The sequence below is a fragment of the Protopterus annectens genome, chromosome 2.part1 (assembly GCF_019279795.1).
Source record: "Protopterus annectens isolate FY-2018-M chromosome 2.part1, PAN1.0, whole genome shotgun sequence".
NCBI classification, from domain to species: domain Eukaryota; kingdom Metazoa; phylum Chordata; order Ceratodontiformes; family Protopteridae; genus Protopterus; species Protopterus annectens.
The window spans coordinates 372,568,637-372,592,548 of NC_056729.1; the positions used below are offsets into that span (position 1 = coordinate 372,568,637).

Genomic DNA, 23,912 nt, shown 5'->3' on the forward strand with positions numbered 1-23,912 from the left:
TAAGTAATTGGGTGTAAACATCGAACATGCACGTTATTCTATTTCTAGTGAAAAGCTTCAGAGTAAACATCCTATACCGAGTCTTAATGATTTTTTTTTTCTTGCTATATATGCTAGTGTTTTGGAATCCATCAGTATTGTGGGAGATAGCAGGAATTATGACACAATTAGCATAGTCCAAGTTACAGCCCTAAAGAGGTTATCTCTATCGGTTTGTGTAACCAACCAGTACCGAACGCCGTGCTGACCCACCAGTCAGAAGCCAGTGCGCGCTCCTAACAGCAATTATCTGGCACACGTCTGCAACGCTGCAGTTGCGCGCCCAGCACAGACAAGAGAGGGATAGGGACCACAAGCCCGGCAGCGAGCGTGCATGCGCGTACGAGCGGACGCTCTAAAAGGGAGCTCGGTGATAGCAGTAGCGCGTGGTTGGGACTGCATAAACTACAGTACAGCAGGCGGCCAGCGGAGCGCTCGTACTCGCTAAGTGAGGCTCCCAGTGGTCACAACACCAGCAGCAAGGAGCAAGGTGACGTGCCGCTTGCTACTCACTGCATGCATCTTTGGTCTTGCACTACAAGGTAGTGCCCGTACTTTCTCGACTGTGTGAGGTACTGTTAAGCAGTGAATTTGTTTGACTGCATAGTGCCTGACCCTGTTTCTCTTTTATTTGTCTCTTCCTAAATGTATAGATGTTAACGGCAGTGTGGCTAACTATTGTGGCAGCAGCCTACAGCCAGGCACTAGCCGCGACGTCCAGCAGGTCGGACAGCAGCAATTTTATGGATGATAAACAATGGCTTACCACCATCTCACAATACGACAAGGAAGTGGGACATTGGAACAAATTTCGAGATGTAAGTGCTTGCATCTTTAATCTGTACCAGTGAGGACCTTGTGATCTTTTTCTCCTGGTTTGTTCCATTACTTCTCATGTGTTCCTTTTATGTAGTAAATCAGCGTGCAATTGTACTTTGCTGTGTTTCATAGGGTGGTATGCTGCGGGGCATCCTTGTGTGCATCACACCTGCATTTTACAAGGCATAGTTCTGTCCAGATAATGTCATAATGGAATCCACTCTCTTCTGTTTCACAACAGTTAATGACTTCTTTCATTTGATGGCTGCATTTAAAGATAGGTGCGGTCTTTTGCTGGATACATTATTTTGAACAGACAGTGGATTACATATAATTACTGTATGTTGAAGTGCATTATCCTTTTCAAATAACTTTTTGTGTGGTTCGAACTGAAGGCAGCGCCCTCGTGGATATTCTTGTGTTATTTTGCTGTTGTTGTTTTTTTAATGTGTATTTCCATGTAGACATTTTTGTCACAATTTGTTTTGCTTGGGGGAGGGATGGGGAATGCAAGTCAGCACTAAACAGGTGATGATTGCTGTTTGAAATTATATTTGCAAACGTCCTGTTTATCAAGTAATAGAAGAAGCAAACAGCTTAGTCAAGTTCAACTCATGATTAATATAGTGGGGATCACTTGAGAGTTTGAAGTGTTTTGAGGATTTGTCTCTTTCTGCAGCACAAACATCTGACAACAGGAGTACAGGAGAATCAGAATGTGTGTACGTGTCTGTGTTGTCTTGTGATGTGTGTGTGTGTGTGTGTGTGTGTGTGTGTGTGTGTGTGTGTGTGTGTGTGTCCCAATATCCTGACTAGGCTGCGAAAACCTGATGCTTTGTCAGTACTACTAATGTCATTTGAAGAGCTGTCATTCGCTGTCCAAATGACAGAAGTGGGGATTTTAATCAGAAGAAGAAAAAAAAATGCTTCCGGACTGTTCCACCCGATAACAAGAGAGTTAATGAAATCTGCTTTTCCTGTTCTGCCGTATAGCAAGAAGTTGTCATGATCTTTACAGATTACTAAATTTAATAAAATGTACAACAGAATCGTGGAACAGTAGTGATATGATGCACGTTTTTAATTATTCTACATAATAAAAGTGTAAATCTTTAGAGTTGGGATAAGTGACTTCTCATTTAAATACTGTTTGCTAAGTCGCCTCAGCTAAGTCTTGTCTTAACCATGTACGTTACCTGTCTGCTGCTGCTCGTGTTACAAGCCTCTTGAGCATGTGTTTTAATTAATTAATTTGCAGATACCCTGTTTTCGTAGTTAGGGATGCGGGGGATCTGGAGCGTAGCCCTGGCAGGCAGAAAGCAGAGACCCGTTTCAGGAACGGGATGCCAGCCTGTTCAGCCGCAGACACGATCTCAGGCGTACCATCGCAAGCATAGCTCTAAACCTTCCATCTCCAAAATGAGGAACACTAGCCCCCTCATAATGTGGAACAAATGGGAAAATGTGGAACATGTTCTAGCGGCTTACTAACAACTTCAACTAGGAAGGTCATAGGGTGGTGAACATATGCTGGCTTTAGTTATATAAAATATCTTTTAATGGATTAATATGATTACTTTCTATTTAGGATGGTTATCAGTAAAAAAAAACTAACACTTTATGTGTGACAGACCCTTTCAATGTGGAACTTTGAGGAACATAAACTTTTTAAGACCCCAAATGAGGCATGGTCCTCGTAATGAGGTACAATTGAGAGGTATTATCGCATGTACATCCTCCACTGATATTACAGCATCGCCATTTCACCATGATGAATGTATTTTTGGGATGTGTGGGATAAGGTTACCACCTTATTAGATTTTCAAAGATGAACATTTCATACTGAATCTTGAAGTTTTTCAGGACTGACTATACTCCACCACTGCAAGACATTTGTTTATTCTTAAGTGCTAAAACTTCTAGTTGTAGAATTGTAGTTGTTGCCTTAATTTTGTTGACAAGAGGACACATTTCAGATATAGTGTCATTGTGTTTTTTTGGCATTATTTTAGGGTGGCCACAGTGGTGCAGCGGTTAGCAGTGTCACCTCACAGCAAGAAGTTTTCCAGTTTGATCCTTGGCTGGGGTGCCTTCTGTGTAGAGTCTGCATGTCCTCCCTGTGGTCATGTGGGTTTCCTCCCACATCTCAAAGACATGCTGTAGGTGTATTGGGCACTCTAAATTGGCCCTAGGTGTGAGTGTGCACATGTGTGCCTTCCATGGAAGGCTGGGTGCCGGGCTGGCAACTCAACACTGTAAAATTCTGCTGCCAATCATGAGTGGACAGGTGATACACAGTGGTGACCTCTAACCGGGAACAAGCCAGAAGAAGTGTTTTTTGGCATTATTTAGGTATAAAAAAGTAGACAAGCCTTTTTTCCTGAAAACTGTACGATTTTTGTACACCCCACCCCCAGGACACAACCGACCAAAGTTAGACTTTTCTGCCAAAAGTCTGTCAGGTAGTAACCCTTGTGGAAAAGGGGAGGAAAAGGTACACTTAAGTATGGTGTACACAATCCACGCAGAAGGCTCTTTAACCCTGAATTGAACTGGATAACCAAAGGTGGTGAGGCAGTAGTGCACGCCTTTGCTACCAACCATAAAAAGTAATAAACCAAAATATAAGCACACACACATAGACATCTTTTGTATTTTGCCAGTTGGATTTTAAATGCTGATCCCACTATACTCACTCAGGGGAATACTCACTGCTGTTAAAAAGACAGTAACACTAATTTAACATAATGATCAGGTATTATAAAATCTAAACAATGTAAAAAAACTTCCCTGTGTGAAAGTTTTTCAATTACATTATGTCTAGTTAATCACTACATATTAAAAATCAGAAAAAAACCCCCAGAAAAATGGTAGTAGAAGTAGTGAACTTAGAAATGTCCTAAATCAAAAAAAAATAAAATAAAATATTAATTTTACCCAGAATTATTAACTCTAGTAGGTATTCAGAAATAATACAAGCAGTGTAGATAGTATGTTTCCAATCAAAAATCCTTTTTTAAGCATACAGACAACAAGTAACACACAATATGAATATGTGCAGTCTTTTTGTGTGTGCATTTGTGTATTTGTATAGTAGCCTGCATGCATGTGTGTCATATGCAGTATGGTTTAATATTCCTTAGATGTTGCATGTGGGACAGCAGTGCTGAAGTTTAGAAATTTGCTGGTGTGCTATTAAAAAAATAAACTTTGTTCAGCAGTACGTTTTTATGTACATTGCAGTTTGCCATTTAGTATCATTTTATTGACTTGTGCTTGTTTGAGTAAACATAATGTTTTCAGCATACTTCTCAACTTTTCCTCAGCAAAATGTGTGACAGAGAGTGTGTATCAAGTAGTCATAGCTGAAACTGGAAGCAAAAAAACACTGCAACAGTACTTGCAATGATGAGTGTGCTATCTGTGACTATAGCCATCTCTAATAATTAGGGATTTATGCTTTAAAGTATCTCTGAGTAATCTGAAAAAAAAAACGCTTTCTCTTTGTAGTACAAATACATGACACGTGATAAAATATATGAAAGCTGAGAGTCACAGTTTCTAAAATGAAGGTTGTGTAAGAAACAAACCATTAGGTGAGCATATGGAACTTGTCACCAGTGGCACACACAACACTCAGAAATTCCATTTACTTTTACATGACCATCACCATAGCACTCTAAATTCAACAAAATATACTACAGCATATTAGTGGTTGTATTTTATTTTCAATTTGTTTATTTAGGTCATGTTAAATTAGGAGAGTGTTCATTTATAGAACTGTCATAAGCCTGTGGGTACTCCAGTATATATGTTACTTCAGTTTATTAATTTGGTTTAGTTTTTGATTATTAATTGTGTGTGTATGCATGTGTATGTCTTTACTGGCTGTGCACTGTCAGATATTACTAGACAATTAGGATGATATGAGTATGATGAGTGATGAGCTTCAAAGTTGAATCATTATTGTTTAAGTGCAGCCGTATGTGTGTGTGTGTGTGTGTGTGTGTGTGTGTGTGTGTGTGTGTGTGTGTGTGTGTGTGTGTGTGTGTGTCAGTGTGTGTGTGTGTGTGTGTGTGTGTGTGCACATGTGTGTGAGAGAGTGTGTGGGTAGGTGGGTGTAGATGTGTGTTGAGCATATTTTCATAATCAGTTTGTTTGGCTTTCTGAAACCACTTCATAAATGGAAGTAATGGACCACTGACTTTATGTTTAAAAGGTATGAATAGCAGCCTTTCGTGGCAGATTTCACTGAGGAAAATATTATCAGATTGTAGCAGCATTTATCCTGAGCAGTATGTGTGAGGAATGCCATATTTCCTGATTTTTAAACTGATTTGTTAAATTAGTACTGTAGCATTTGTTTAAAATCTAATACAATGAAGAATAATTCTTTGAGTAACCTGTGCAAAAGCGTATTTTTTTATAAGAAGATCTGATTGATTTGCTTCATGATAAGGGGCCATTATGTCAGTGATTGTGGTAATTATTGAAACAGAAAGTCTTAAAAGAGTTGTGTACATTTCGTATGTATACATGAAATGTTTATTTCACAACTTTTTCTAGCTAATTGGTCTTTAGTTAGGCTTCAAAATCTGATCACACATACATACTTGCACACACACACATGTGTGTGTATCCATATATATATATATATATATATATATATATATATATATATATATATATATACATTTATTTCTATTAAAATAATATCACTGCTTGGACCAGTCAGACAAACAGTGGTATTCACACTTTAGCTCAGTACCAGAATTTGCGCTGGTAGTGTTGCACTGGTTAACAGTAATCTGACACTGAACTCCCTTATTAAAAAGTAGATTATTTATTGAAGAATCACCCATATGAGTAGCTTAAACAGCTGCGTGCGGATTTCCTAAAAGCTGGAACCATGTAGAGTAGATGTGTACACCACACAAATGGTAACATGCAAGCTCCTGTACTCATCTTCCCCACATCTTAAAGACACATACGCAAGGAAGACCTGGACCTGACTCTTGTGTCTGTCTATAGGTGTCCTGCAAGGGAGAGGGACTCGATAAGAATCAAAACATTGTTTGTGAAAGGCATGTCAAAGTGCAAAAACAATTAACTCTGCAAAAGCAAAAAAAGAGTGAAAGTGATAAATGTGTATTGAATTAAAAAACATAAAACTGCCTTAGTATGCTTCAGGACAAATTTCTTGCTTCATAGTACTTGGCTTGATTTGCAGAAAGTGTGATTTTTGTGTAGAGTTTTCTTGTTTTCTTTATGTTTGCTTGTTTTTCCTTTCTGGGACATATATTCCAAAGACATTCAGACATATGAAAGTTGTGATGCTAAACTGGCTTCTTATATGTATTTCTAGTCTCTGTTCTTAGGCTGCATTCATCCAGACACTCTGATATGTACAAAATTATCGTCTCCACGCAGAAGAAATGCCTACAGGTTCCCGCGAGCATCTTCCCAATGCATACATAGGCTGTCACTCTCACTTCTATACAGACACCCATTCACACCTAAAACATGTGCACACAAACGTACTCCATAGCTTTAGTCACCCAGAATGATAGTCTGAGCAAGGAAAAGTGCAGTAGAGTAGAGTCCTGCTCATATTCTCAAATTAATAACAACTGATCCAGTACAGCAAATAGCTGCTTACAGTTATGGACCTTCTGTGAAGTTGTTCAGCAGTCTTGTGTTTTGTGTCTGATGCTGAAGTGCTGTACTGCACAGGATTGTGAATACAGTAGTGCTTTATGGTGGGAGTGGACCTCTTTGCATAGGCACACCTACAGATGGCCACATTTACATGTAACTCTGATAACATGAGCAGTGAACGTGCCACTCAGTTTTGAATCCTGGTACCTCAGCATGCAAGGACTTCCTGAATCACAGTCACATTGTCTTCTACAAAGTCAACTGGTGCCATGGCTTTGTGTACAACACAGGAATATGAATACCACACATAATATGCTTTATTGCTGTTGTATAGATACATCCAAGTAAAACACACATACATGATCAAACACATGCACACATCACATACCCTGCTCAATTTATATATCTCTCTCACTATATATATATATATATATATATATATATATATATATATATATATATATCTAAAGAGAAAGAGTGAGAGAGATGTATATATCCACACAAATGTAAATGTATAAACATACTTCTCCATATTTCCTGCACGCACTGTAAAGTACTTTATATGTTATTAATCTCAGATATAAGTCTTATCATATCTGTAAACAGCCCATTATGATGATCCATTTAATCACAACAACAAGATTTAGCTGCTATGCAAAGCCTGAGGGACTGACCTGTTTATTACTGATAAGAAGAGTGTTCTCAAATTATATATAAATGATTTTGATTTTTCAAAGACTGATACAAATTGCAGAGACAGTTGCAGATAACCATAACGTAGACTGTTTTCTTGCTTCAAAAGCTAAAGAGCTGCAGTAACTTGAATTTTAATGTCATATGAGACATACTTTTAATGTATTATTTTATACCTGAAATAAAAGCAACCACTTTATGTAAAATTATATATTTAGTTTAAGACAAAAGTCAGAACAACACTACAAATGCATATACTGGTCAGCTTTTATATTTGCTACTTTGGAGAGAGCCAATAACTAAACTTTTAAGGTTAACATATAGCAATTGTTGCAGTATGTTGATGTATTTGCATTTTGTCAATTAGCAATGTTCATCCTAACTATAATATGACCCTGCTACAAATGCCAGTATCTAAGTTTTGTGTCTTTCGGCTTTTCCCGGTTAGGGGTCGCCACAGCGGAACTCTAGTCCGCTAATGATTGGCAGCAGATTTTTACGTGCTGGCTTGCCGGGCCTAACGCACAGCCTTCAACAAAGGAACGCCCATTCACGCATGTCGCGCATGCCGCCACACAGAAGACGCTCTAACTGAGAATCGAACGGGCAACGTCTAACTGTGAGGCGACAAAGCTACCGCAGCACCACCACCGCAGTTAAATGCCAGTATCTAAGTATTAGATCCAAATTTTGTTATAAAAACTTTCAAGACAAGACATCTGCACATTAAGTGTTATATAGCACAATGTATGAGTTGAAAGCACTAAAGACAAGGTGACAAACTAAGCTCAGATGTGTGTATACTTGTCTGAACAAGTAAAACATGTTAATAATTTTGGTTTTTATTTCATATGAGAGAAAATAGTAAAATTTCCAAGAAAAAAAGTGTTATTTCAGTTGTGCTTTCATAAGAACTCACTAATAGTACAATATTATAGTTACTGTACCCCAGAATAAAAGTCAAATGCATAAGTGTAGATGTTTGTTGAAAAACAAAATGCAAAATCACATAGTAGCCAAGTATCTGTTTCAGCATACTTATGGCAGCTAACTGTATATGACCATATCTTTGAAACAATTTGAAATTTTATAGCAGTTTTATAACAAAATCATGTCGTAATGTTCATATAAAAATGTACTCATTTAGTTAAGTTCGGCTACAAATACGCCGAGCCTTACCTTCTTTTTTTATTATTAAGTTTTTATTTATTTTTTGGGTTAAGTATAGTGGTCTTCTGACCCTTTTTATCCATAACTCAGGCTAAAAATCGAACAAAATAAAAGCATGTGTAGTATAGTTTACCATTATTACAAAGTGTGCAAAATGGAAGAACATGACACAAGCATAATTTCAGAGAGACAGAAATGCATGTTGTTTGCAATGTATATGATCCATAGCAAAATGTGAGGTAAGCATATGGGAACACTGACCACACATAACTGGAGTTACACGACAAGCAAGATTAGTTTGTACAGATATACATATGTGCAGTTAAGTATTTTTGTGCTTTCCTGACACTTTATATATACGAACATGCTAATCTGTGAATTTCATTATGCATACGTGTGTATTAGGCATTGCATCTGGCACATTATTTCATCTTTTGAATAACGGTGTTTCCTGCACTTAGCTTGAAATCATTGCAGACTTTTTTTTTGCTTTTTTGCTTTTTTTTAAGCACAAGTCGTAGGTGAGTCCAGCAGGCTGGAGCTACTCTCTAAAAAAGCAGTCTCACCAATGACTAATCTAAAAGGTGACTTGTTTACTGATGTTAGTCTGTGCTGCATGTAATAGAGGAAATAGGTGTGTTGGCTATTGGTTTGAAGATTGAAGATGTATGATGGTTATTTTTAATAACAGCGGGATAATAAGAAATGCAGCTGTAATTGACAGATGTAACTGGCATATTATTTGAAGAAGAAAAAGAAGATGAAGACAATGTGATTAGCTAAGAAATTCATTATGTGGATTCTGCTTATATTTTTTGAATTAAGTTTTTGTAGGCAAAAAAAAAGTAATTGTAGGAAAAGCTAATTCAAGTTGAGGCAGACAAACAGTTTTGGCATAAACTTTTGTGGGTTTTGGTAGTAATAATTCTAAGACTAGATTTAGTTGGGCCAGAGGCTTGTCTATTGTTGCTTCTGTGTGACATTTAAAGGGTACTGTAAGGCTAAGAGAAGACATGTTTTATTTTTGTTTGCTGAGAAACCTCATTGATGTTGTTTTAAGAGTATTTAATGTTGATCAGAGTGGCACTAGCAAACTTTTTCTACTATCCCAAAACTCGTAACTTCCACTTTATTGGATTTTAGTTGATAGTTTGCTTTAAGAAATGTAGTGCCACAATGTCAAGAAGTCAGATTGTAGTTTGAGTTGGAAATTCACCTAAATTACCATCCAAGAGTCTGATACTAGTATGCTCTAACGTTTATGAGTAGGTACTGCCCCAAAAACACAAGAGAAAGGACAGAAGCATGTCATTTTCCTGAAGTGTGGTGGTGAGGAGGAGGAAGGATTAGGCAGTAGGGTAGATGGCTGATATAAACATGTTTAAAATATGGTGGCAATGTTCCAGTACCCAGGAATAAAGAGATAGGCTAAATATTTTGGAAATTTGGGTCACTGGCAAAGAAGACGGTTTGTAGTTGACTAAGTTAGAACTATAATTTTTCTTTCTATTTTTAAATATTTTTAATAGTTTTTGATGCATTCTGGGCAAATTTTTAAAATAGAACCTGGCCTAAAAGTTAATAAGGGACGTTTCTTGAGTAATGTACTAGTATTGATTTCTGCTTGTAAAGCATAACACACATTCAGTACTGTTGTGGGATTGATACATGCAGTAATCCTAGGTAATATGAAGCTTTTATTGTTGTTAGTAAATCATGGGCTAGGGTTACCAATGTGTCTCTGCGATTTATCTGTAATTTGGCCCAAGTTCCCTAGTGGCATTTCAAAGCTGTTTAGGGCTGTACACTGTAGATGTCTGCCTCTTTCTAAGAAATGTTGATTTTAACCTATCTGAAATATTTTCTAAGTTAATAAAATTAATGCTAAATGATAGTTTTGCAACCAAGATTTCCTTTTTTCCCATACCAGATCCCTTTGCTTAAGCGGGGGTTTGATTTGTAGGGTAAGCCATGGACATTACTTAGTTATTTATATCCAATGAGAAATGAGTTTTCTTGAACTGATGCCGGTGTACATTCAGAATCTTTTTTTTTTTTTTTGGTACAGTGACAGCCAGTCAGTGTCTCCTGAATGTTTTAATAAGTTATTGCATCTGTTAAGCATGTATTTTGGAGGGGCTGATGCAATCCTGACTGACCAGTCTAATACTAAGGGAAAATGACTACTCATTCAATTAGAAAGGAATGTGATAGCCTTGCAATAATGCAATATATTTGCTAAGATGAGTTCTATTAGCAAGAGTTTCATGTTTGTGGGGTTGAGCTTGGTGAGTTATTTGTTCATACATCCTAGCTTTCTTTTAACTGAGGAACTAGCAGTCCAATGGCATTAACACTTAACTCATTTAAAACGATGGTGCTTTTGTATTTGATCACTCTTCTTACATATTCGCTAACTTATTTAATCCTCCTAATCTTTTTTTGTCTTCCCAATATTATTATTTTTTTTTATTTTCACATTCTAAGGGCTCTCATTTTATCCTCTCGCCGTTTTAATTTTCTTTTCCTTATACTAAATGTCTGGCAACACTACTCTTCTGTATGATGCAATTACAAGTGAGTGAATCTTCAAACAGCCAGTAGAATATGTATTCAATGTGAATAAAAGCCTAACTATTACTGTAAAAAGTAATGTTTTCATTCATATTCATGAACTGTACAACGGGAAACTGTTCTTGTTTTCTCTTTTTGCATCACTTGTACTTTTTTCTATCAATATTATTGAACTTGAATAAAGTAAATATTTACATGTGGGAACGTTTCTCTCTGGCATGCTGTAGAACTGGACTATGCTAGTCAACAAATAGAGATATATAAATAAATTCATAAATAATTATTTTTAATGTTTATACTGATGGTGCCTTTTAGGTTGAGTGAGTGAGAGAGAGAGAGACCGAGAGAAAGTGAAAGACTACACCAATGTTAATGATTGTTTATTCTTGAGTAAGAGTAGCACCCCTCTCCCAGTTCTTGCTTTCAGCCTATTGTGAAGGGGAAGGGTGAAATTGTCATAATACAGTTAGAATGTCATAAACAACCCCCATGTTTCAGTTGTCATGATGTCCTAGTTTTCTGAAGGCCTCCATCTAATTATTTTGATTATTAATGCTACCAGTACTGAGTAGTATAACTGATAAGCCTTTTGTGTGCTTGATAAGGGAGCTCAATTTGCAGTCTTGATATGTGCCAGGATTTTGCTTAACAGAAACTGCCCTGAGTAATTTTAGAAGGGTGTGGTATAGTTTTAAGAGATTTATACTGACAAAGATAGTACTAAATTCATGTGTGTTGCTGCCCTTGGAGGTCCTGTGCTTGCACATGGACAATGTGTATGCTAATTTTGGAGCAGTGAAATGTATATGCAGATCTGAGACCTGTTTGTATAAGCTGCAATTATAATATGAGAATCAAACAGTAGGATGATTGATAACAAACTCATGATGGGAAATTTTGACTTTCATTTCAACTTTTATGGTGATGTCACAAGCAAGTTGTCAATAAATATTAGATAACAATACAAGAACGCAATGATTCCAAAGAGAATTTGCCAAATAGAGGAGATATAAATGGATGCCTGAGCTAAGAAACTGGTGATAGAAATTAAGACAAAAGTGAGCAGAACTGCCATAAATAACAGTAGTAAAAAGACTGACACAGATGATTTTATTTTTCTAGTGCCATTGGACATAAGGAAAATTAATATTGGGTATGTTTCTTCTACTAGCACTGTATAAGTAATGTAGTAAGTGCTTCAGGATGTACAGGAGACACTGATAAAAATGGCAGTGTTTACTGCAGCCAGATAGATGATGACTATAGCAATATTTTCTGTCGGCAGTGGAATAAGGAAAGATGTTTTTGCTTACACCAAGTGCAAGAGTAAAATATGAAGAACTTATGCTGACTATGCTGCTACCAATGGCAAGAATGAAAAAAATTACAAGAGGAAGAATTTGTGTTTGCTGACACCAAAGGCAAAACTAGTGCAGGAGGAAGAGCTTTTCTCTTCTGTAACAATTTGCAAAAAAGAACTGTTGTAGCGAGGGTGTTTAGTTACTACAAAGGAGACAGGGTAACGATTACCATTTGAAGTTGTTGCATACAAGTCTAAATACTTTTAGGGGCTATCGTAAATTCAGGGATAGATACCCCCTTTTCAAGATAAACCAATATGAATTTTATTTGCAATTTAAAGAAAACTTAATAAAAGTATATTCCAGAAATATGCAGCATTCCCTACCATAAAACACATATCAAACCCTAATAGAAACTAGGTTTATGCAACAAACCAGGCTGTCTTTCTCAAATGCCTGCAAAAAATCTGCATTCTATAACTGTGTGTAAAAGATAAGTGAGTCCCCCTATAAAATTCTTAGTAAAACTTTCAGAGACTTGCACCTGAGCATTTAGGTAAAAATGCATCCAAGATTTTCATTCTACACCTAAGAATTTATATACATCTCTTTGCTGAATTTGACCCCACCAAATTATTACAGAGAGTTTTGGAGAGTGCTAATTTCTAGTTAGAAAAAAAAAAACTTTTCTGAAGGAATATATATATATATATATATATATATATATATATAGCTGTATAGGTGTGTATATATATATATATATATATATATATATATATGTATGTGTGTGTGTGTGTGTGTAAATATATATATATATATATATATATATATATATATATATATATATACATATACTTCTGATGTAAACACTTAATACATTTATATTTTAAACACATGTTGCATTTTTACCCTGCAGAAGAATAATATACCCAGCAAAGCATTAAGCCTACAAAAAAATGATGTCATTTTTCTAACAGATAAGGTAGAAAAAAGAGGCAAGGAGCATGCTAAAGGGAAGAAAAACATTTAATTTGGAGGCATACCTCCTAGCTGTCCAGGTTTTTTGCAGAATGTCCTAATTTTTTGTTCATATTTTTGTTCTGTTCCTCATACAGCTTGTGTTTTTTTGGCAAAACACTGAGGAATGAAGTCATTAAAAGATGACATCCATTTGAGTTTTAGACTTTATATTCTTTAGAAAATGATACTGACACAAATCTTGTTATTCTAGCAACGTTCTAAGTTTATCAGAGCAATATTTAAAATCTGCCCCTATTTTTGCACCTTTGTCTCCCCATTTTAATAGAGTTTCACTAGATTTCTTTTACTAAGTTGTTGAAAAGTATGTTTGAAAGGATTAAAGAACATTGGTGTAAGAAAAAAAGAGGATAAAGACCAAAGTTGACAACATGGCACAAGCTGTGGAAGTACAAAGACTGTTGGATGAGTATTGCATGCTTGCATATCAAATAATCAATGAAAACAGTAAAACTGATAAAACTAATGATGATGAAGATCATTCCTTTGTAACAATGAATAAAGCAGACATTGATGAATGAAGAGCTTGAGATTCCTCACCACTAGTCAGAAATTCTATGCTAGTAATTGGAGATTCAATTGTTAGGGGAGCTGATATATTTCCAGAGAGGAAAATGAACATTGAATAGTGCTATGATTGTCAGGAGCAAAAATATTATAGGATGTGAGTTGGGCCCTAAAATGCTTTAATGTAAGAAAGTATGGAACTGTTTTATTCACGTTGGCAAAATGGTCTTATCTTCAAACATTTGCTGATTGTTAATAAGGAACATACAGCCGTTTTTGATAGCATAGCTTATAATGGTGTTAGGATGTGTTTTTTGCAAATCGCATGTGGAAGGGAGAGTCAGGTTAGAGTGAATGAAATATTTTTGAGTAAATCCATTCATGTATCCATAATCTCTTTTTTCCCATTTTTGCACATGGGGTTGGGTGCCACTTCAGTATCGAGAATTATCTAGAGCCAATGGTTTCGCTGTTAGGTGGCTATACCTACATGAAAAAAATTACTCCTTTTAAAAAGCAGAAATGTGTATAACACTGAAGCCTAATTTTGCACACCCGTGTATGTAGATAGCATGAAATCAACTCATCCAACAAGGAAATGGAATTTTTGCAGCATATATTGTAATGTTTGACTAGCACACAACATAATTTTTGCCATGTCAAAAATGTAAAAGTTCACCGATAGAAGCATTTGATGTAACTGTGCTGGTTATTAACTGCTAACGTTATTAACTAATAAAGATTTTACTGGAAAATTTGCTAAATTCCCAGAAGATTATTTGTGAAACTTTAAAGAACCAGTTCTATCAGAGTAAAAATGAGTAAAAATGTTATTATCATAAAATACATTTAAAAAAAGTTAGGTGGAGGTGTTATGATAGGGATTTAAGATAGTTATGAAAGTTATGATTATTACATGTTTGATAACAGCAGTACTGTAGATTTTTAACTCTGATAATAAAGACCCCCCCTGGAACATATAACAATTGTTGGAGAGTATAGACCACCAAGGTCAAGTGCTGGTGATCTAGAGAAATTCAAACATTTCTTGCATTAAATGCAGGAGAGAAAATGATAGTGGCTGGGAGCTTCCATTTACCAGAAGCAGATTGGAATAGTATTATTCGGCAACATTAGCAAGAGAAATAGTTAGTAAAACCCAGTAATCACAGCATGTGAAAGCACAGCTGAAGAAGAAGGCAATAACCAAAACTCCAAAAAGGCTCAAGTAGTGCTGAGGGTGAAAACACACATCTAATAAATACACTGAATTTAATGAGTGATTGTTACTTCATGTCCAATTTTACCACCATTGATGTGCAGTGATCATGGGATTATAAACAGTAAATTACTGCTAGATAATTTTGCCAAAGTGAAATATAAAGCTGTGTAAACAAGATTAATAACAGACTATACGGAAACAAACCAGTCACTGTGTAAAACTAATATGAGTGATACATTCAGTGCAAAAACTTCACAAAGAATGTGACGGGTTGTGAAATGGAAATTGTTTAAATGCAATAAGTAAGTAAATAAATGACAAACATCAGGCTCTAGGCACGCAAGTTCAGGAAGATGTATTTCCTTAACAACAAGATACTTAAGATGATGTTTGTTTGTGTCTTTCGGTTTTTCCCGGTTAGGGGTTGCCATAGCGGAACTCCAGTCTGCTAATGATTGGTAGTTGATTTTTACATGCCGAGTTACCAGCCCTGATGCACAACCTTCAACGAAGGTATGCCCATTCACACATATCTCCACGCAGAAGACGTTCTAGCTGAGAATCGAACCAGACATCGTCTTACTGTGAAGTGACAACGCTACCGCAGCACCACCACCGCGGGTATACTTAATTAAGATGATGAACATACAATAAATAGATAAGAGGTCAAACTATAACTTTGTAAACTGACATAAACAAACTAGTCAGACAAAGTAAACAGCATGAGACAAGATAAAAAAAATATGAAGAAAATTTTTATAAAGATATTGAGCATAGTAAGGAAGGACTTTATATATAAGATGTGCTAAGAGTAAAGGCATTCAAATTGATAAACTATGTTTAGATTCTAACATTTATTCTCGATCATAGTGGATTATAAATATATTTAAAACTTTTATGCAAAACAGTTTGTCTGCACAAAAGGGGTGATAAATTGAGCTAGTAACAGCCAGGTAACTTCAAATATTGACATTAAATTAGACTAGATTGAAAAGGAACTATGTATACTGTGTCCACACAAAGCACAGGGAGGAATTAGTAATAACCTAAGAACACTTAAGCATAAATTTACAGTCCCATTATACTTATTATTCACTGGGTCATTTAAGTATGGAGAGATTCATCAAGATTGGAGACATGCAGTTGTTAAACCCATCATTAAGGGACAGAAATTAGCAGAAAACCAGAGTCATACAGACCCATAAGTTCATTTTCTTGTAATGTAAAAGACAGTTAAGCTTATATTGGATAAATTATTGCCAGAATTGGAAAGGTTGGTACTTGAAGCCACATATCAACATGCATATTTTGAAACTATGTTTGTAACCATCTGTGACATGATGTTCCATGATAATATAACAGCAATGTATAAAAACTTGTGATATAATTTATGTAGACCTATGTTTAGCCTTTGATAAGGTCATACACAAAACACTGTTCATTAAATTAGAACAGCTAGGTATTGATGTAATCTTGATAAGATGAATAGCTGCATGGCTTTACAGACAGGACATGGCAAGTATCATACAGCAATTGGGCAGGTGAAATTCTAGGTTGTAGTCAGGGTGCCTCACAAGGATCTGTTCTAGGCCCATACATGCTTAGGTTTCATCTTTCCAATCTATCTTTTTCATCTGAGGTGTTCTACAGTCTGTACACAGAAGACTTGAGAATGGGAAAACTGATTACATCGGTTAGAGATGGGCTATGTCTGGAAAATAACTTGATCAAATTGACCATTTGGTCAGAGGAGAATAATATGATACTTGCATAAAAAGATAAGCATATGAGGTTTGGCAGGCATCGATTGAATGAGGAATATTTAATACAGCACAAAGTGATTGAAACTATAGATTCATTTAAGAACCTGGGTATATGGGAAGTTCCAGCTTTAACTTTTTCGAATCATATCAACCAGTTGATTAATGATAGTTATGCAATTATAGGCTATATAAAAATATTTATAAAGATTAAGAAATCAGAAATGATGAAATTCGTGTTTGTAAGTCACATTAGACCCAAAACAGAGTATGAGATAACAATGCAAAAACCATATAAATAAACAAGCATGAGTATATTGAAAATAGTTCAGTGGAAATGCACCAAGGGCATCTGAAGATGTGAACATTTAAGTTATTATAAAAGATTACATGTATAAAAGATTGCATGACAGCCCCACTTTTGGAATTATTACTAACTTGTAGAGAGTTCTGAATTGGCTATACAGGTATGTTTATGTTTGAGGACCGTTCTGCAGTTAGGGGTTTATTTCATGCTCATTTCTGAATTTCACCACAATGCATTACTTCTAATACTGCAGAGAACTTGGGTGGTGAAATGTTTCCAATGACAAAAAGTCCATTTTCCTGGAAAAGTATATATTTGTCCCCCTACATTACCCTTTTACTAATTTCATTTGATCCATCAGTTCCTCACACAGAGGTGAGATAGTCTGACTCATTCATCCCCCATCCAGGGCAAGAAGTCTTTGTTCCATCTGTTGCCAGCAGGGGGCAATAGTCTTAAAAGCCCATTCATTTTGTCACGAGGAGAGAATTAGGTGACAGCAAGGTAGCTGTCATGAATTCATGCAGGCCTTCTCTCTCATGTATCTATGCTCTCCCTGCAGTGGTTTGTGACTTCCATATATGCTGCTGTTCTAGCAGGTCCCATGTGTTCTTCTACACAATGTACACATCTTTCTAGTCTATGTGTAGCATAGATCCAGAGTGACCCAAAACATGCATATCACAATCTCCCAGCATTCCTTTTGGAATGATCAGTAAAGTGGGTTGCCTCCCTCCCTCAAGATTGGTGAGATAACATTGGAAGGTAACATCCACACTCTACCTGTTCCAGTTTTTTCGGAGCCCAAGCTGCTAAGGAAACCTGGGGTATGGTTAGAGCTTTATCCCTCTTGATCATAGTGCTTGACTGGAGAAATGCATTTCATGTTTAGTACTTACATAATAACAATTCAATACAGTTGGATTATGGACATGGCCTGTATAGGTTCATAGGTTCATAGATTGGTACTGGGCTATCTGTCCAAAGGCATATATTAGCACAGCCATGTTGTGCGGTATTCACCGCCCCATTAGTAGTTCCCTAGACCCTTGTAGTAGCAGCTAGTATCCTTGGCCCCTATCTAGTAGTGCTGTTGGTGTGATCCCTGGTGTGAACTTTCTGTTACTCATCCACTCATCAAGGTTCCTCTTGAAGAGTGATAGTGAGGGGCTCTGTCTTATGTAGATCGAGACCCTGTTCCATAGTAAGGGAAGTCTCTGCGAAGGGAATCTATCCCTCCAGCATGTTCTATTCATTGTTGTGTTGAGGTTTATATCCCTAGAGCATGTAGCTCAAGCAGATTTGGTTTTGCTAAGATGAAGCAAGTTCAACAATTCTGGGTTGGACATGGCTGTGTACGTTAGACAGAGATCACCTCTGAGAAAGTGGTATGCAGCAGAGAACAGTCTTAGCTTTTTCAGTCATGCTACATATGGCAACTGTTTGAGGCCAGTAATCCTCTTGGTTAGGTACCTCTGTGGTCTCTCCAGCTACTGGAGATGTCTAGCCAGGTAAATTCCAATTGGTGCATTGTACTTAATAATGGGTCTGATGAGGGAAGAGTAGAGGGGCACCATTACATCCTTAGATCTTGATGCGAACCCTTTCGTTATCAGATGGGTCACATAGAAGGATTTTCTAACCACTTTGGCAACATGGTTATCAAAGGAAAGCTGACTGTCTACTTGGGTCCCTAGATCCCTTATTTTTTCTTCAGATTTCAGGGGATTACCTCCTATGTTGTAGTTTGTGGGTACTCTGTTTTTTCCAAAGGGGATTACTACACATTTTTTTGCATTTAGCTTGAGACCATGGCTTTGACACCATGCATCAGTCTCATTTAGGCCCTTCTGGAGGATCTCCATGTCGGCCGGGGACTCTGTTATAGCACCCAGGTTGCAGTCATGCGCAAACTTAGTCAGCCACAGCCCTTCCGTGCTTGCCTGTACTTCTGAGAAGTATATGCCAAACAGGAGGGGCCCCAGGACAGAGCCCTGAGGAACACCACTCGTTACTGGTCTGGATCCAGAACATAAGTCTTGTATGTACCTGTAACAGAGACAGAGTGTAATGCAAACTGCCAGACTTTAACTGTTATCTGCCTGTAAACTCCTGCACTTGGTACCTATGAATAAAATGACATAAATCAACAAAATGTTGACCTGTCTTAGTAAAGTTTTCAGAAATTCTACTTTGATACTCAGGTGTAAATGTCAAGGACTGTGATTTTTCCCTTTAAAGTAAAAATTTAACCTCATCACATCTCTGTTTGTAAAGACAGTGTTGGCTGTGCCATGTTTCTAGTGACCAAAAGTACTGGAGAAAAGTGTTTTTTTTTAATGTCTGATGTAGCAATAACACAGTGCAGCTATATTATGGAAATTTTCGAATTGTCCACCCAGAAGATAACTAAGTAATATCAACCATTGTAAAGTACACTGAGAGTAATGTAAAATGACAGACCCTCATTGTCAAATTTAATTAAAACCCTGTGTTCTGTACCTATTTATAAAAGATGTTATATTAATAGCCTTTTGAGAGTTTGTAGGAGTATTTTCACATAATTGTGTCTTAATATATATAGGGACAGAATGTACCTAAGAATGCAGTTCTCTCCTTAATGGTTTAAATTCAGGTGGTCTGTGCTGAATTTGACCACAGCACATTGAATCTATCAGTATAGCGAGGTTTGTTCACTGTTTGTTTTCAGTGATGCAAAGTTATCTTTTGTATGGAAAAAGATGGGATTTTTAAAATTCTGATATGAAGTGGGCAGAAAGCAGTGAACAATTGCAACAGTGGGATGACATCCTAGGCAACACACAGATACCATTTCTCACACACCACTGCATACACATCTTTCAATGGTAATTTAGACTGTTGCCACTCTTGGGGTGTGTGGGTAAGGTAAGCTATCAGATTTCCAAAGTGAAGCATTTCATATTGATGCACGAAGTTTTGCAGGACAAGCCATAACATCTACCAATGCAGTATGTGTTTACTCGAGTACAAAAAATAAAAACTTGTATTTGAAGAATTTTAGATGTTGCCTTTGTTGTGGTGATATGCTAAAGTGTTTCAGATGTTGCATCAAAACATTTTTTTTAATTACGTAGAAAAAATAGAAAATATTTTTTTCTTCAAATACTTATGATTCTCCTAAGTCTTTTACCACCCCCACAAGACACACCTGCCCAAAACAGGACTGTCCTTTGAGACAGGTGGTAACTTGTGTGAAAACAGAAAGAGAGAGAGAGAGAGAGAAAGAGAGGGAGAGAGGGAAAAGATAGACACAAGTAGGCATACATACTCCACATAGAAGGTTGTTTATCTAGGAGATGAATTGGATAACCAAGCAGGCTGACGCAGCACTGCTGAGAGATGCCCAATTTTGCCTTCTCCAACAAAAGGTATAAAACCAGAGCATAAGCACAAACCCGACCATCTTTTATATTTTCTCCACTAGGATTTTAAATGCTGATCCCTCTATTCTTTCAGGAGAATATGCACTGCTGCTAAAAAAAACTGTAACACAAATTTATCATCATAATCAGTTATTATAAAAATCTATCAACAATACATAAAATAAAAATGGAAAGTTGTGTGTGTGTGTGTGTGTGTGTGTGTGTGTGTGTGTGTGTGTGTGTGTGTGTGTGTGTGTGAGTGTGTGTGTGCGCGTGTGTGTCCATCCAGCCATTGCCAAAACCTCACATACACACACACACACACACACACACACATACACACACACACACATATATATATATATATATATATATATATATATATATACATACAAACACACACGTATATATATATATATATATATATATATATATATATATATATATATATATATATATATAGATATATATGGGCCTACCTGACAACACAGAAAGCTGACAACGCCGACGATGAGAACACCGACACCAGAAGATCGAAAAGTGACATGACCGACGATGAAAACCCCGACGCTGAGAACACCGACATGTGAAAAGGCTGTGTAAGTATGCGGTAGTGACGGATGTTAAGGTTAGGGTGCGAGTAAGGTAAGTGTGCGATATTGACGGACTCTAGGGATAAGGGTGGGTTAAGTGAGTTAGGATTAGGGCGCGGGTTAGGTGAGTGTGTAATAGTGAGTCTTTAGGGTTAGGGGTGGGTTAAGTGAGTTAGGGCATGGGTTAGGTGAGTGTGCGATAGTGACAGTCTTTAGGGTTGGGGCGGGTTAAGTGAGTTAGGGTTAGGGCGCGGGTTAGGTGAGTGTGCGATAGTGAAAGTCTTTAGGGTTGGGGCGGGTTAAGTGAGTTAGGGTTAAGGCGCGGGTTAGGTTAGTGTGCAATAGTGACAGACCTTAGGGTTAGGGTTTGGGTTAAGGTTGTAGATAGTTGTGTATGTAAGGTTTAGTGTGGGTTTGTAAGGATTTTGGTGTGCTTGTGTTGTGTGTGTGCTTTTTGGACAGGGGATTTGTTTTGTTTGTTGATCATCGGGATTGTGGTGTGTCGGGCATGTGAGGATGTCCTTCATGGATGCATCTGCAGTCATAACAAGTGGGTTGTCCTGTCGTCAGGCAGCCCTGCAGTCGGCCGGATTCCAAAGTCCGGGTCCGGCTTCGGCTGATGTCGCACTCCACCCGACGTCATCTCTGTTGGTCTTCGGGTATAAAAGCATCAGCCGACGCCATTTTCCTCAGTCTTTCTTGCCGCGTGGCGCCCGAAGCAGAAGCTGTTCGCAAGTGCCGGTCGGTCGGATCCAGAGATTACTTCTACCGAATGCTACTCAAGACTTCTAAAGCTAAGTACCTCGTTGGGGACTCTTTCTTGCCTCAGCCGATGTCAGAAAAAGTTAACAATTGTTTAACCTGTGGGAAACAAATACCTCATAAAGATTTCCACTCTTACTGTCTGCCTTGTTTAGGCCCAGCCCACGACGTAGCAGCCTGTTCGGCCTGTGCCTCTTTCAACCGACGAACGCTTAGGCGTCGGTCGGAGTTTGCAGAACAGTTTTTCGGTTCTGATTTTGCGTACATTATGCCGACGGATCCTCCGACTACCCCCAAAAAACGCAAAGATAAAGACCGACACTCGCGGTCCGCGGTTTCCGGCGCAACCACCCTAAAGCAAATCATGAGTGTCTCGGTTTCGCTGAAACCGAGAAAACTGATCAAAGTACAGCTGAACCTATTCTTACAACTGAGGCCCCTGCTACAACTCTTGAATCGACCTCAGAAATTTTACCCACTACGGTGGTTGACTTATCAGACACCATTCCCTTGGATGTCTCTACCCCAGCACGTGGTGCTGCTAGGCCTCCAGCTGCCATGTCCATTAAGGCCTTCGCCAGGGCTAAAGCAGCCAAGACTTCTAAAACAGTGCCTGTTAAACCCCCACATCCAGGCCCTCTTCTAGTTCTCAAATGCTTTCTTTGGCAGAAGATTTAATTTCTTTAATTAGAGGATCTCAATCTCACCCAGACAGGGCCTCTCAGCCCCCAGAGAAGAGACCTAGGGCAGAGCCCCTTGAGCCAGTGTCTTCTGATGATTCTGCTGATGAATCAGACATAACTGACCAGCCTGAGGCTCCCTTCTCCAATTTTGAAGATTCTGATGCTGAAGAATCCATTCCAGCTGCTTCCCCACCAGAAGAATTCTCCTTTGGGGAAACCTTGCATGCCATGCGAGAACAGTTCCAATGGCAGCAACAGGATTTTTCAGACTCCAGAAAAGACTTAGGACCTTTTGCACCTCCCACAGCACAGGCCCTTAGCTATACCTCCTGTTCTCTCTGTGGTGGATGATGCTTTCAATGATGTTTGCTCCGCTCCAGATTCTTTACCCCAGCCCCTGCCAAACCAGACAGATTTTACAGGGTGCCAGATACTCATCACCACCTTTACAAGGCCCCACTTGCAGACCCAGAAACTATATCCCAGGGTCCCAAGGCAGTAGCCGAGTACACAGGTAAAAGCATATTCCTTCTGAAAGGGAAGCAAGGTCATTAGACAGATGGGGTAAAAGGTCTACACTTCAGCTACTCTCTCAGCTAGAGCTTTAAACTGTCAGTTTCACATGATACAATACCAAGAGTTTATGCTTGATCAGTTAACTAAAAAACTAACCACTGATGAATCTCTTGATAAGAAATATGTATTAGAGATGGTAAATAACATACAACAGGTTAGCAACCATTCCTTAAAATGTGGCTATGATGCACTAGAGGCTTCATTTAGATCAGCCATGACAGGCACAGTGATAAGAAGGCATGCATGGCTAAAAGAACAAGCTTTACCGAATCATGTTAAAGCTAAGTTGCTAGATGCTCCTATGGACAAGACAAGTTTGTTTGGTACACCTGCCCAGCAGGTTATGAAGAAAATGGAAGAAAAGGCAAAATCTGTTCAAACTGTTAAAGATTTCTTGCAGGTTCAACCCCCAAGGTTTAGCAGGAACTGGCCTGCCAAAAATTGGTCCTTTCCTGACTCCACAAAATTTCAAAGGGGCAGGAATAGACGCTCCAGAGGCAGAAACCAATCCAGAGGAGGTGCCTACAGAGGACGACAGTGGCAAGGTAACAACAGAGGCACAGACACAGCCACTGCCACTACATCAGCACAACCACAGTGACTTAATCCTAAATCCGCCTACCAGGGAACAAATAGCAGCTCCTCTAGGCGGAAAGTTAACCTTATTTTCAAAGAACTGGCACTACATAACAAAAGACAAGTGGATTTTACAAACCATAGATCAAGGTTACCGGTTTCACTTCCACACTTTACCAGTCAAAAGAGGAATGCCAAACCTACCTCCAAATCAAAAAACAGAGGCTATA

At 37.9% G+C, this 23,912-nt stretch overlaps 1 protein-coding gene across 2 annotated transcripts in view; it reads left to right on the plus strand.

The window, feature by feature from the left end:
• The first annotated feature begins 326 nt into the window (after positions 1–326).
• Positions 327–23,912, plus strand: part of SPOCK3 (SPARC (osteonectin), cwcv and kazal like domains proteoglycan 3) — a 2,692,952-nt gene continuing 2,669,366 nt past the window's right edge. Inside the window, exons 1-2 of one of the 2 annotated variants that reach the window (XM_044062207.1) lie at positions 327–581; positions 693–857. In XM_044062207.1, the coding sequence (XP_043918142.1) occupies positions 693–857 (165 nt within the window). In that variant the 5' untranslated portion in view covers positions 327–581. The remainder of the gene's footprint in view (positions 582–692; positions 858–23,912) is intronic. The other variant, XM_044062208.1, reaches the window with a different exon arrangement.